The sequence below is a fragment of the Lichenostomus cassidix genome, chromosome 8 (genome assembly GCF_008360975.1).
Source record: "Lichenostomus cassidix isolate B80296 chromosome 8, HeHo_3.0, whole genome shotgun sequence".
In the NCBI taxonomy this organism is placed as follows: Eukaryota; Metazoa; Chordata; class Aves; order Passeriformes; family Meliphagidae; genus Lichenostomus; species Lichenostomus cassidix.
Genome location: NC_139489.1, coordinates 25,575,397 through 25,589,640, shown reverse-complemented (window position 1 = coordinate 25,589,640; position 14,244 = coordinate 25,575,397). Strand labels below are relative to the sequence as shown.

Genomic DNA, 14,244 nt, shown 5'->3' with positions numbered 1-14,244 from the left:
AGCTCTGCACTGCTGCACCTTTATTTAGTGTTAAAGGGAGGGGCACCACCAGCGGCAGAAAAGCAAATGTACACAAGAAAAGGACCAGAGACACTTGGGTGGCTTGTGGTGATGCCAGCAGCTGGGCTGCCCCCTGGACTACCAAAGGAGCGGTCCTGCAAGGAGTCATTCCCGAAGGATGCACAACCAGGATGAAAGTAACACGGGGATCAGAGGTGTGCAAACACCGGCCGGCAGTGAGCCCTGCTCCCTGCCCAGACTGCTCCCGGGAACCTGCTCTTGGAGAGGTACAAACCCACGGAGTGGCGCAGACGCTATTCCAGCCAGCCTTGGAAAGCAGACAGCACCCATTCCCTGCAGCGTAACCAAATGAAACGGGATGCTCTGCAAGGATAAGGAGCCATGTGGAATCATGAGTGCGGGTGGGCGCCGAGGCACCACGTGTGCGTTACTGAGGAGCAGCTGGGCGGGGAGGCTCTCTCCGGCCCCGCCCGGCTGCGGAAGGCACCGAGCCGCCGGCTGTGCATCCAGCGCCTGTGGGAGGGATGGGGGGCCACGCAGACCTCGGAGGGAGCCACGAAGGCGGGGGGAGGAGTGTTCAGTCTCGGAGGTAAAGCCATCCGGTGGCAAGTTTCTAAGGCAGGGGGGATGATTTTGGGGGCGATTTGCAATTTCGGCAGAAGTCTTTGCGTCAGCGCCAATTAACTTCCTCCCCTAGCCCCATCTGGGAGCCATAAGCCAGCCTGTGCTGAGTCTTTTCATGTTTGCAACTTAAATTATGGGAGCAGACTGGAATAAGAAACCGTTTTTGCTTTCCTGAAGTCACCCCATATCCCAAAACCAGTGCTTGCAGCACGACCCCCTCTGCCTGCTCCTCCCTGGTGACACTGCCCAGGTGAGCTTTTTTCGCATTTTTGGTGTTGTCCACCTGGCTACTCCACATTCCCTGTAGGGAATCTGACCCTGCTGAGACAACTTGAGGGACAAACAAGTGGGAGGTAACAAAAGGACTGGGAAGGAATATGGAAACATGATCTAGCTTTGAATCTCCTGCCTTTTGGTTGCTTACAATGGAGGTGTCCAAAAAATAGCGGTTGGGAAAAATTAAGACATCCTATTTACAAGTTCATATACACTTAAAATACATCACTGAGCACCGTTCCTCTGATCATGTGTGTCGTACACCCGCAGAGAGAACATGGCTCGAATGGTCATCAAAAAAATCTTTAAAGTCTTTTTTTCCTTAAAAAAAATAAGTTATTTTAGACCTGACAAATCACTTGCCAAAGGGAAGCAGCTGTTAAACAGAAGCAGTGACTCAGTTATACAAGGGCAAAGAAAGCATCAGTCAATGAGCTTTGGAGGCCTGTATAACAAGGGAGGCAATTTTAAAAGCTTTAAGACCCTCCCTCTCTGGCTCACAGCTGATTGCCAGCACTCGGCATGCAGCACCCTGGGGTGCTCTGATGGGGCCTGGGTGGCCGATGGCAGGACACATCGGCCCTGCCCTCTGCCCAGGTGTGGAGCGTAGGAAGGCTCTGCTGGGACTCACCGTGCTCTCTCGGCAGTGAACTGGTGGCACAGAGCCAGCCCACAGGAGCAGGGAGGGGCAGGGGGAGCAGGGCCAGGGCTGTCCTCCCTTGCCATGGCTCGGGAGTTTCACCCTTCTCAGTAATGCTTGGGGCTGGCACTGGCAATGCAGTTTGAAATGCTCAGTGAGTTCAGTAATTCCTCCCTGTCCTGTCCTCCCCAGGGCTCACTGCTCTGTGTCCACTTCCCACCGGCTCCTACCTGCACCAGGTGGAAGTGCAGGGGTCAAATCCCCCTCCAGCTCCCTGGGTCCAGACCTGGAGCCCAGGTCCAGATCACACCACACCAGGAGAGGAGGCAGCTCCAGTCCTCCACCCCCTCTCCCCGGGCCAGGGGAGATGCCGGCAAAGCCGAGCCGCAGTCCTCGGAGGAAGATGGTGAGAGCTGGGTGCGGGTGTTCCTGCCGGGAATCTCTGTGGGCGGACGGAAACGGGGAGAGTTTCATTTCCCCGTGCTGCCGGGGCGAGGGGGCGGGGAGGGGGCGTCCCAGGAAGTTCAGTTTTTGTCATCACAGGACGAAAAACAGGATGAGCACCACTAGCAAGATGACGAAGAGGACAACAATTGCACACCACTGCCGTCGATCTGGAAAGAAAAGGAAGCATCAGCCTTCCTGCTTTAGTGAAGAAGGAAAACTGGAAGAGCATTTTTCTTCATGTACTGCTAGGAACCAAATTCAAGCTTAAGCCATAAAAAGCAAAAACAGTTCCTGATGGAGAAAGGCTGTGGCGCTGTTATTGCAGTGAGGCATTCTCCCCCAGGATACATCGGGAACAGCTGTGGGAATTGTGAGGCTTCTTCCCAACCAAGTTCAAACAGCTTTGAAAAGCTGGCTCAAAAGCAATTGGGAGGAACAAGCAGAGAGCTGCTGTGTTTGCCATTCATTCATGGAGTAATCTGTTTGCCAGAGGAATAAAAAGGGATCCAGTGAAAGCTGCCCTGAGGCTCTCTGCCAGGAAGAGATTGTGGTGGCTTCCCTTAGGACAGGGCCAGGAATCAGGTTTCCCTGGACATCTTTACACCTCATTGGCTCAATACTACATCACCTCTGAGAGCCGCTGTGAGATGATGGTGCAGCAGTGGGGACAGGGCTGCTGGCATCCCCTCAACTCCTAGGCACAGCAGCTACCCCAGAAGGAGCCCTCCTGCCCTCCCTGGCACATGTGATGCCAGCAGAAATTCTCTTTCACAACACTCAGAAACACTCTGTGAAGATCCAGGGCTTTTCCCAGAGGAAAGAGCAGAGAGACACAAGGTTTGCCCGTGGTTGTGCTGCTGCTGAACTATTGGTGACCCAAAGTGCACTGTCAGCACTCCAAGTGGTCTCTCTAGGGCTGGTATTCCCCCCACCTCATAAATCCCCTGGACAGCCTAATCCTGCTGAGCAGGACTGCTTTTCCTCCTGACTGGCTGCTGCTTTCCCAAGGTACCGAGCACCCACAGAAGAGGGGTGCTGGAGGAGGCGCTGGCCGGGCGCAGTGCCAGGCTTGGAGCAGCCGGCAGCGCGGGACTTCCCGGCAGGCAGGCCAGGCTTCCTGTTTGCTCTGCCCGCGGCACCCCGCCAGCCCCCCGGCTTTAGGCACAGCCTTATAAGGACTTTTCTGTGGGTTCAGCACAGAATTCAGCTCTTTCCTCTACCAGCTGAGAGAGATCTGACCGACAACAGGCCTGCAGCCCGAGGGCAGGTGGGATTGGGGAAGGGGATTGCCACAGGCATTCCGGTTTGAGGGAAAGCCACACACGGTGGCCGATGCTAATGGCACCTTGACAGCTTTTGTTCCACAGGCAGCCCGGGAATCTGCAGCAGAGCAGAAGGCTGCAGAGCTTCCCCTCCCACCAGCTAGAGGGGGATTTTCCCAGCAGTAGCAGCATAAATAGAAAGGCATCTGTAAATAAAACAAAGGCAAGGGACAGGCAGCAGAGCAGTGTCTGGGCAGGAGCAGCTGCCGGGCTTGGAAGTCTTCCCCCTCTTTCAAGAACTGAGAGCTCTTCCCTCCCCTCTGCTGGGTGGGAGGGAGCACAAAGTGTCCAAGCCTGAAGATCCAAGGGCTTATCTCTCCTTTTCCAGGACTGGATCCCACTTCCCAGAACCTACCACTCGTCATGTGAGACACTTTGGCGAGCTTCTTCATGACGTTATCAAGGCGCGACTGAGTGCTGTCTAACTCGTGGGAGAAGTCGTCCAGCATCCTGGGGACACAGAAGCAGGGCACTGGTCAGCAAGTGGCACATTTGGGATTTTGCAGCATGCTCACACACGTGGATCAAAACACCAATGGGATCAGAGGATCACGCCTTGGCAGACAAAATGAATGTGGCCTCCTCTCCTGGAAGCACCCAAGGGAGTGGAAAAAACCTGCTGAAACAGCAGCTCTGCTTTGGTGGGAAGTAACTCGGGATTCCTGCCAGATTGATCCTCCCTGCGTGTTTGTGGCTGCACTCTACACACATCTGCAAGGTGAGGGGGGGGGGCTTCCTCCTTACAAAAGGGAAGTGTCATTATAATCTGTGATTAGCAGAGACTGGTTAGATCTAGGTGTCAGCTTGGACTTTAAATCTCTTTTCTTGTTCAGGGCTTGCAGCTGAAGTTAAAATCTTGTTTCAGTCACGTATCAAGTGGGAATGAGATCTGCAGTTGCTTTTAAGGTGCTTTTCAAGCTCTGCATGGAAGCTACCCCTTTATTTTCTCCACAGAGCAACTCTAATGAATCTGAAAGCCTTCCTGAATCCATGCTTTGTCAATGCCATTGCACATCCACAATCAAGGTACCAATCCAATTGTCTCCAGCCAGTGGGACTTTAAAGCTTAATGCATTTAAAAGGACAGACTCCTTCATTTGGAGTGCCAGGGCACTTGTTAAACCTTCATTCAGTGGGGAAAGCTAAACCTTCATTCAGTAGGGAAAAAGGAGGAGTTGTAAAAACCTCACTGTGGTAGTTATGAGCTAGTCTAGCAAACACTGATGGCTTGTGTGATGATCTAGAAACAGACATGCCACACCAATCTCCTCTGTGAGAGCAGAGGATTCTCATGCTGCACAACTTCACACAGGAGGGGAGTTCAAAGTTCCCCCTCTCCATCAAAGATGAAATCATTTCACAAGGGGCATGGCCCTCCAGACTCCTACCAGCCAAACAAGGAGGGGTTTGAGGCATGAACCCTTCAAGCCTCTCTGGAAGCATAGCTGTTAGCCTGCACAACTAGGAACTTGTTTGCAAAGGACAAGAACTGGGAAAGAAATCTAATTTGTATGTAAATGGATGCAAAATGACTTTGTGAGCTGCTCTTTAACTCTTTGCGTGGGTGAGGGCTATTTTTAGCTTTAGTGATGAAGAGCAGCTCTGTGTTGTGTGTTTCAGGGCAGCAAAGCAGAGCTGAGAGCTCCTGGCCCCAGCAGTTGTTGAGGGGCAGCACAAAACCCCGGTGAGTGGGGAAGTGCCCAGTATTCCTCCCTCCCTTATTTGTCTGCTGGCTGCCTGAGGGGGAGCACGTGAAAAGGAGAGGAGGAAAGGTAAAGTGGCAGTTAAGCCTGCCCTAGATGCAGGCTTCCAAATGAAGGAGGTTGCAGCTGGATCCCTGTAGATTGCAGTACAAGATGCTTTCCAAAGGCTGGCATGGAGAGGCTGCCTGATGGACCAGTGAATTCCAGGCCCTACCAGAGGCAGACACAGGTGTGTGAGGATACCCAGCCATGCTGCAGAGAGAGCTCCATGCCAGGTTTTTGCTGCCATGTCTCACACTTACACTGCTTGCTCCTCCAGCTCCCCGCCAATGCGTTGGGACATGTTCTTCAGCACCCCGATGCTGCCAGAGACCAGCTCCAACTGCTCATCCTGCTGCTCCACAATCAGCTGGGGCCAAAGAGAAGGGAAACAGCCAGTTACAGTTCTGCTGCCTGTAGCTGGGTTGGAGCCAGCCCATCCAGTGGACAGGCACTCGCTGCTCGGCCAACATCAGCTGTGAGGCCTGGGCTCAGAGTTAAGCCACCAGGAATGAGAACTGCGTTCCGAAGAAATGCTGGAGAGGTGACAGCCACAGGAAAGCCTCCATGGCATGGCATCCCCATGGCACAGCAGGCTTCAGCCTCCAGCCATCCCTACAAATCCAGCCTCAGCTTGTCCATCCTGTATGCACAGCTGAAGTGACTTTGGGAAGCTTCAAGGGCTGGTCATCAAAACCTTGGCAAGGTAAGCAAGCATGGCCTCGAAGCCACACTGATGCTGTGCCTGCGAAATGCCACCTGGAATGTGCTGCTGCTAAGACAGAGTTAATACAAGTAGAAGGCTGTTGCAGCTTCTACAGCTAAATATAGCCAGCCTGGCTCCGAATGTGCCAAAGGAATAAGTCTGCTGCTGTTTCAAGTCATTTTCAGGACACAGTCATGCTAAGGATTAGCTTTACCCTAGTTACCTATTTCTGCAGCTATTTATCTCCCTGGAGTCAGTAGGTAAAACGCGTCTGGAAGCCAAGGCGGCATCACGGGTCAGGAGCTTTAGCAGAGTTTGCCACCTCAGAGTCACGGCCTGTGTCAAGGCCCCGTAGTTCTCCAGTGTGTGCCTGGCCTGGGCACCTCTCCAGGCAAACTCCCCTGTCAGCTGGGAAGTGCCTCACCAGGGGTTCTCCCAAGCCCTCACACAGGCTTTCTCACTAATCTCACGGTAACAAAGGCAGGAAAAGGAAGCAGGCGCGTGCTCCTGCTCCCAGCCTGTTCTGATGGGGGATGCACACAAACAACAGCAAACATGTTTTAACTGGGGAAACTGCAAAAGGGAAACGGACCCTTTTCTTTGCAGTGTTTCTACTCTTCCAAGAATTTCAGTAATCCTTGTACTATTAAAGCTTAGTGTGCTACATCTTCCAGATCATGCTGACTGCCTCCTGAACAGAGCAGAAGCCCCACGCCTCCACAGTTAAAAACTTGGTGCCAAGATCATCCAAAGCTGTGCTGCACAGGAAACGCATGCACAGATACATGCCACAAGCAAAGAGGAGGACTGTCAGGCTCCTGGAGCCAGACCAGTCCCCCTGGCACCCATTTGGCAAGCAAAGCTATTTAGTCTGTGTGGTGCCAGCTGCCTTACCTGTTGTTGAGCTTGCTGCTCCTCGATGAAGTGTGAATTTGCTAATTGCAGTTCCCGGTCCAGACGGCTGTATTTGTCAGGTCCAGAGCTCCAACTCTGACTCCCACTCTCTCCCAGGAGTGCCTAAACAGATGCAGAGAGCTCTTAGCAACACCCTTGTGTCTGCTCACAGCCCCTCTACAGGGTGAGGTGGGAAGGCAGACAAGGCAACGCTCATGTACACACGCACACAGCATCCCTTTCCTCCTGCTTTATTGCTACTCAGCCAAAGTACTGTCATGAACTAAACCAACACAGAGCCAAAATGCCAGCCTGGGAAGTCGCTGCCGCCTGGAATTACAGATATGCCTCTCCAGCAGCAGGAGAGCTGGAATGTGGCCTACTGACAGTGAGTGCAGGAGGCCTGCAGAGCACAAAGGACTGGCAGAGGCCTGCTCAAGAGGCAGCACTGTGCGCTAGGATATGTGAGCTGAGAAGTGTCTAGATATATAGTGTTAACAGATGTACAGCTCGAACTGAGCACTCTGCTGCTAATGACAGGGGCTTAAGAGGGTCTGGATAAAGTACTTAACCAGTTGAGCTGACAGTAAAATAATGCAATATATAACCAGAGCAGCACTGTATGCTTATGTTCTGTCATCCAGGCTGCCTGTCCCTCCAGCAGGCTCTCCTGCTATCAGCATACAAAGTTACTCTTGCAACCTGCCCCACAACCTGAACAGAGAAGCTTGTGCAAAGCCTGCATAGATGTGGATTTCCAGCCAAATACGTCTGGTCCCTGAAAGGGGAATAACCCAAGCTACAGATGCTGGAAAATGAACATGACCTGCAGGTGAGGAGCTGCACCCTGCAGCACTAGGGATAGGTTAGAGACTCTGCTGTCCAGTGTGGAAGCCAGGCTGACTGGTAACGAGACCATCTCGCAGCTCCTGGTCATGGGCAGGAGGGGATGACAACAGTATTTGTGAAGAACAGCAAGACAGTGACCAGGCTGCTCTGTCAGGCTGACAACAAGACGGTCTCTATGGTTCATCTGACTTACAGGGTTCAAGGAGAGGTGAGGAAAGCTGACAGACTGACCATGCGGGAAGCCAGCAGGACATCTGGCTTTGTCTGCCTCAGAGACACTGAGCAAGCTCCTGGTCACTCCAGTTTGTGGCAAGGGCAGCTCCTTTTTATTTAATTCAGTGCACTAGTTTTGCTGCAGCTTTAATAGAAAGGCCTCTCTGCCAGCCTGGGCTGTGAGGGTCAGGTCACTGCTAGCCAGCCCCTCAGACACAAAGCCCAGCACAAGCCTTGCAGTCTGGAATGAAGGCGAGGGGCTGAGAAGGGAGAGGAAGGCAGCAAGGGGAAGTCAGTTTTCCTGACCAGATGTCACTGCGTGAGCTGGGCCATATGGTCTCCTGCAGCAATCGGAAGCCTTGTGCAAAGGAAAGCAGCAAATTGCAGGGAAAGCTACACACTTGTTTGAGCAAGGGTGTCAAGGACTTTGCTGCTGCGAGTGTTTGCCAAGCACGTCAGTTAAACCTGTGACAAGCTCAGGAACGAGTTCTGTTCTGTTCTCTGTTTGTTGTTTTTGCCACATGTGGTAAGGCTGATGCACTACAGACAGTAAACTGTATGAAGCACACACCAGCTTTTCCTGAGGAGTCTCTGGAAGTCAGCTCCAGTATCTCCTTACAGCCTCCCCATCAGCCAGGAAGGAGCACAAGCTGCATCTATTTCTATTCCTTAGATTACAAGTGCAGACAACACGAGACTCCTTGAGCTTCTTCCATCTTCTTACATGGCAATTACAAGAAGCAGCTGCACGAAAGGATATTGCACCATCTCGGCTCCTAAATCCAGCAGAGCGCAGGATTACATTCACTGACATGGATTCTGAGCCGGTTCCCCCCGAGGAGGAGGGAGATTTCCCTTTCCATGGGATGATGCAATGCTGACAGTTGTACACAACCAGCTCTGAAGACAGAGACAGATGGTGAGTGCTGACTTACTGCTCTGAGAGACAGGCTTAGGAGAGGCTGGCAGCAACGTGCTTGTGAGAACCAGCTCTCCCAGGGCAGCCAAATGGACACAGCTCAAGCACAGCTTGGCTGCAGTGTGCAATTCCCTTCCCACACCACAGGTTTGTAAGCGGAGGAACTCCAGACAGGACATACATTGTAACAGATATACATTCCCCGTTTCTGGTTCTCACCTGCCTGTTTTTCCTTTCAGCCAGTGCTTGCATGGAGGAGTTTGACATCTGATCCTTCATGTCCTGTTTGTTCAACAAAAGAAGCAGCATGTGAACATTGGATTTGAGGTGACAGGGAGATTCAGGGTGCTACAGGGCTGTCTGTACCCAGCAAGGCTTCTACAAGGGGCCATGAGGGAAGGGAAATTTTCTTTGAAAACCTACACTTTTAAAGAGTCTGGAAAGATACTGTAAAGAAAGTTTCAATGTAGTTCATTGCTATAATAATATTAGAATCAAAGGCAATGAGATATTTTGAAAATATTCCTCCTTTACTACTCATTTTGCGCCACTACAACCAGAAAGACCTTGATTTGTATAATAAAGTAATGTTCCTGTTGACAGAATATAAGGAAGTGTTTGTAAAGGCCTTGAAGCCTCTAACCCCCTATTGCTTTATTCCAAACTGCATCTGGTTTTATATTCTATAGTATGAGGTAGATTTCCTGTCCGATGGCCATCCTCTCTCACTGTGCCTATGTTTTCTCCTAACAATTAATTTTTGCTGTGGAGTTCCTGCAGGAGGTCACTAACCACAGAAGGCTCCCCATCACAACATAATGTAGCCTAGTTTTCATATATTAGCAAGTAGTCAGTGTGATCTGGCAAAGGCTGATCCCCCAGCACAGTTCTGATGCCACCAGAGCATTCAGGACTGTTTTACTGTTCAGAGATGTGCAACACATCCCACTCAGTTAATTCTCACTAGCTAATGCATGTGCTGCTGGCATTGTGAATTCCCCCATGGAAACTGGAATTCAGCTGCATAAGGCCACTAACAAATTTCATTTACCAGTGGGAGACACTGCTCCAAAACCCATTAGCCAGCATTTTTCAGCCAGGAAAAGAGGACCAGAGAGCAGGCTTGCCTGATCCTGCCCGTTTGGGAGTGGACTACACCAAGGGCAAGGCAGCAAGCATATGCCTGCTACCTGGGGCCAGTGTGGTTTTGGGATCAGTTCCCAGGCAGCAAGCCTTAGGAACTGCATCCAGACCTCAGGACTGCAGGTAGGGTAATAGGCTTGCTGCCAGCCACAGCAATGCATTCTGTGGAGCAGGAACATCAGAGTCATGAGGGGTAGCAGAAACTATTAATAGAGAGAAAACTTCCTCACTAGCAGCTTGTTACCAGGCAGTGTAGATTTTGGAAAGATGTTTCTTCTCTATTTATTGCCACCACATTGTTAAAACCCCCTTTTTGCTTCTCAAGTGTAAGTTTAAACTAAAAAAAAAATCTTCTTCAAGTTAAAAATAAATCTAGTGGTTGTTTGGACTATTTTGCAGGGGTAGGAAGCTGAAGTCACCGTGTCAATAACACCAGGCTTCAACCATCTGTCAGTGTTCAGAGCGGTGTCCCTGCTGTTGAAAACCAGTGCTACAAATGGTTGGGACAGTTGCACTTTCCCTCAACTCTAAAGGGCGGCTCCAGCCTTCCCTGCACTGCAGCCAGGTCTTTACTCTTCCTCCCCAGTTACCACAGGCTCCCAGCTTGCTGTTGCCAGAGTGGCACAAAGACTTCAGGGTCAGCAGCATGAAAGGAGGGAATTCCATGGGACACCTGCACCCCCAAACCCTTCTGGGCAGCTCCAGGAGGGAGCACAGTGGGAAGAGGAGGAAGCCTGAGACACAGCAGATAGCAGGTTTATTCTCTGCACTCCAGTCCACCACAGAATGGCCACAAGCTTTCCTTTCTCAACCACCTAATGTCCCCCCTCTGCCTTGCCCAGGCCCTGAAAGGCCAGGTTCCTTACCCTGACCACCTGCCGTGTGCTGGTGATGAAGGCTTTCCGGATTCCCAGTTCCGTGGCATCGAGGTTGAACTTCCGCGGGTTTGCCTCGACAATGCGTGGGCACCGAGTCAAGGAGTCCCCGGAAGCAGTGTTGGGTACACACAAAACAAACCCCGAGCGTGCCAAGTGGCCACTGTGCTGTGCCTGTTCCCAAAATTTGATTAGCAAAGTACAGCACAGTGGAGGGAAAAGCAGGCATGGCAGGAATGTAGCGTGCAGCGCACGCACACACGCGAGGTTTCTCTTTTCCACGTTTTTTTTTGGTTCTGTGATGCTGTGCAGTGCTTTCAGGAGCACTCAGATGAACACAAGGGAAAAGGAGTATTTCTGGAAGCCAGCCTAGAGTATGAACTGACTCTGCAGAAATCCAGATTCACACAATACAATAGGCTTTCTGGAACAAAGCATCTGAGAATATACCTTGTAAAAAGGGAAGCAAAAAGGCACAAGGAAAATCCTTGACTTAATTTCTCACTTGCAATTTGAGAAAAGCTGATGTGAATGCAAAATCCAATCTCCAACAGTCCTGATTTTTGCAAACAGTAAAAAGAACTGGTACTCGGTTATTTAGTACAACTTGGGGACTGCAACTACCTCCAAAGGACCACAGAAAGGATATTAATCGTTTCATCCAAGTCTTCCAGGTCCCACTCAATGCTCCGCAGGTTGTTCCTGAGCTCATTAGTGGTCCAGTCGATTTCTTCTCTTGTGGCGATGGAGGGATCTTGCAAGAGCTCTGTCCACCTCTGGAAGAGCCCCTGGGCAGTGTTCACAGCTTTCTGCACCTCCCTGCAGCCAGGCAGAGTGAAGAGAAGCCAAGGATTATCATCAGCTGCCCTGCAGCAGTGACGCTGGGACAGCCCCGTGTCCACCTGAGCAGGGATGCCACAGCTTCCTCCCAAACATCTTTCCTTCCAACAACTTCGTGCTTATTTTGTAAAACAAGGATTCACCCTACCTGCTGGACTATCCTGTATTTTGCTGCAGCATGAAGTTACTCATGAAGGGACCTATTTCTTCAGGGGAAGTTGCTGCTGAGTGTCACACAGGCAAGCCAGGGCAGAGGGTCTGAACAACGCAGCTCTTTGGCAATCCATGCTTTGCATTCCTCTCTCAACAGTTTTCCTCTCAAGGCCCTTAACTACCCGTGTAAGATACCCCAAGGGCACACAGAGTTACAGGAACTGTCCCCTCACCACAGCCAGGCAGACTGTTGAGTGCAGCACTGTTTATTTTAATTAGGCATTTAAAAAAATACACAGCCCTACTACGCTGGCTTAGGAAACACAAGTTTTTTCTGCTGCTCTAAGCTCTTTTGGAGATGACTGCATTCACAGCAGGGGAAGGCTGTGCTGACAGCTCTGGTTTGGGGCAAGCAGGTTTGTAAATTTAGGTCACGGACCCTCAGTGTGGTTATCTGCATTTACAAACTCTGCGGTTCTGAGCTGTGAACTGCTCCCCTAGGTTCACAGGGAGGTGGGATGAGGAATGGAGACAGGACCAGACTGTGCTGGTGTGAAAGGAGGCCACCACGAGCTTGCACACAGCAGTCTGATGTTTCACCCCAGTGAAGGAAAGCAGGGGATGCCCAGGCCAGATGAACTGAGCCCACAGCCTGCAGAGGTGCCAGGACTGCAGTCCTTCAGGGCCTGAAGTCCTCCAGTTGCTGTCTAAGCTGCAGTTTCTCAGCACCCCATGGGTGTCCCTTCTCTTCTCGCACGCCTACAGCTCCGAGTCTGTCACATGTAGTGCCCTGAAGTCAGCAGCCTGCACTGAAATCTGGAAAACTTCATTCCCTCCTCTACTTGCCAGCACAAGTTTTGGTTTTGTTTGGGTGTTTTTTTATCTGAACACACTTGTGGAAGTCCCCAGCAGCAGGAATGTAAAGCAGAGCTGGATGTCCTCTGATAGGAGGAGTTATAGACACCAGGAAAGCAAACTAATGGCAACTCTGGTGGTTCCACCACCACCAGCCCCTCTGACCTGCCAGGTAATAATTAACTCTGGCAGCAGCAGCACATCCCCCTTCCCCTCCCTGCCCTTCCCCGCAGGCCGCGGGAACATCTCTGGAAAGTTTGACAGGACGTTTGCTCCCCACCCATGGCGACTCCTACTCTTTCCTCTTAGCAGGAGTTCAACCTGGTAGAAGGATTGACTTTTCCTGGCTGCACCAGTATCCCTTCCCACACTTCTTGTTCTCGTATGCCGTTCCCAAACACCCCACTAGGAGCCCCTCTGCTGCTCCTCAGGGCTGTTTCACTGTGTCACAGGGCAGAAGGCCCCAGGGTAGTGTTTAGAGACTAAGCTGCTTTCACAGAATCACAGAATTGCTGGGATTGGAAGGGACATCTGTGGATCTTCCAGTCCAATCCCACTGTCAAGGCATGGTCACCTAGAGGAGGGGACCCACAGATACCTCCAGATGGGTTTGGAATGTCTCCAGCAAACTCCATGACTTCCCAGGGCAGCCTTCGACAGTGCTCTGCCACCTTCATTGTAAAGAAGTTCTTCCTCACGTTGAGGAAGGCACTTCTTACGTTTCAGTTTATGGCTATTGCTCCTCATCCTGTCTCTGCAAAGGGTCTGGCACCGTCCTTCTGGCACCTCTTTGAGATATTCAAATGCATTGATGAGATCTCCTCTCAGCCTTCTCTGGAAAAAACAGGCCCAGCTTCTGTAGTCTATCCTCACCAGAGAGATGCTCCAGACTCCAAATCATCTCTGTGGCCTCCACTGTACCCACTCCAGCAGCTCCAACAGAGCTCCTTTCACCCTATTAATGACAATTTTCCTTTGATCACGTCTAGTTTGTATTTCCCTGCGTTCGGGCTCTTCTCTGCAGGCTTCCTCCCACGGCCATTGTTTGTCCCACAGCTTGGTCCCTGCTGTTCTCCACCTTTCCCCACGGACAGCCGGCCTCCAGCCACGAGCCCCAGCCCCGCTCTGCCCGCCGTCCCCCAGCCGCACCTGCAGCCGAGGCCGGGGAGCCCCCACAGAGCGCGGGGAGGCCCGGCCGCGGCCCGGCACCTGCCCGCCTCACGCCAGCGCCCCCCGCGCCGAGCCCCGCCGCCGGACAGGCCCCGGAGCCCGCGCTCGGCCCTCAGCAGCACGGGGGGCCTGGCCGCCATTTTCCCCCCACACAGACCCCCGCCCGCCGCTCGCCCCCCGCTCCACGGGCCTCCCGCGCTGCGGGGCGGCCGTGCCCGCTCCCTCCGCGCCCGGAGGCGGCCTCGGCCCGTTCCCCGTCCCCCTCCCAGTCCCGCAGAGCCCCCCGAGCGCGGCGCTCACCCCTTCACCACGAAGAAGGGGTCCTCCATCGACATGGCGCTGCCGCCGCCTCACGCCACGGCCGCCGCCAGGCCACGCCCCCAGCGTTAGGCCACGCCCCAAACCACGCCCCGCCAAGAGCACGCCCCGTCTCGCGCCGATGGAGGGGGCGTGGCCGATGATGTCACACCGTCATGGCGGCGGCGAGGTGTGTGGGTCTCGCTGCTCCGCGCTGTCCCGCGGCTTGCAGGGAAGCTCCGGCAGCTCTGCCCGCAG

General features: G+C 52.6%; 1 protein-coding gene across 1 annotated transcript; it reads right to left on the bottom strand.

The window, feature by feature from the left end:
* Nucleotides 1-5: 5 nt before the first annotated feature.
* STX6 (syntaxin 6) lies at nucleotides 6-14,102 on the bottom strand. Its single transcript, XM_085068580.1, has 8 exons — nucleotides 13,990-14,102; nucleotides 11,321-11,490; nucleotides 10,663-10,757; nucleotides 8,873-8,935; nucleotides 6,673-6,795; nucleotides 5,336-5,442; nucleotides 3,686-3,780; nucleotides 6-2,175 (listed from the first exon to the last, which is right to left on the bottom strand). Exons 1-8 carry the CDS (start codon nucleotides 14,022-14,024, stop codon nucleotides 2,099-2,101), a joined length of 765 nt encoding a protein of 254 aa, XP_084924706.1. The 5' UTR covers nucleotides 14,025-14,102; the 3' UTR covers nucleotides 6-2,098.
* Between the last annotated feature and the right edge of the window lie 142 nt (nucleotides 14,103-14,244).

What these genes read in the sequence shown, in the direction of transcription:
- STX6 (XM_085068580.1), bottom strand. Translation starts at nt 14,024, where the DNA reads ATGTCGATGGAGGACCCCTTCTTCGTGGTGAAGGG. An exon ending in AGACTTGGATGAAACGATTA is followed by an intron (nt 10,758 to 11,320) that starts ATATCCTTTCTG and finishes CTCGGTGCCCAC; the next exon opens with GCATTGTCGAGGCAAACCCG. An exon ending in GCACACGGCAGGTGGTCAGG is followed by an intron (nt 8,936 to 10,662) that starts GTAAGGAACCTG and finishes TTGAACAAACAG; the next exon opens with GACATGAAGGATCAGATGTC.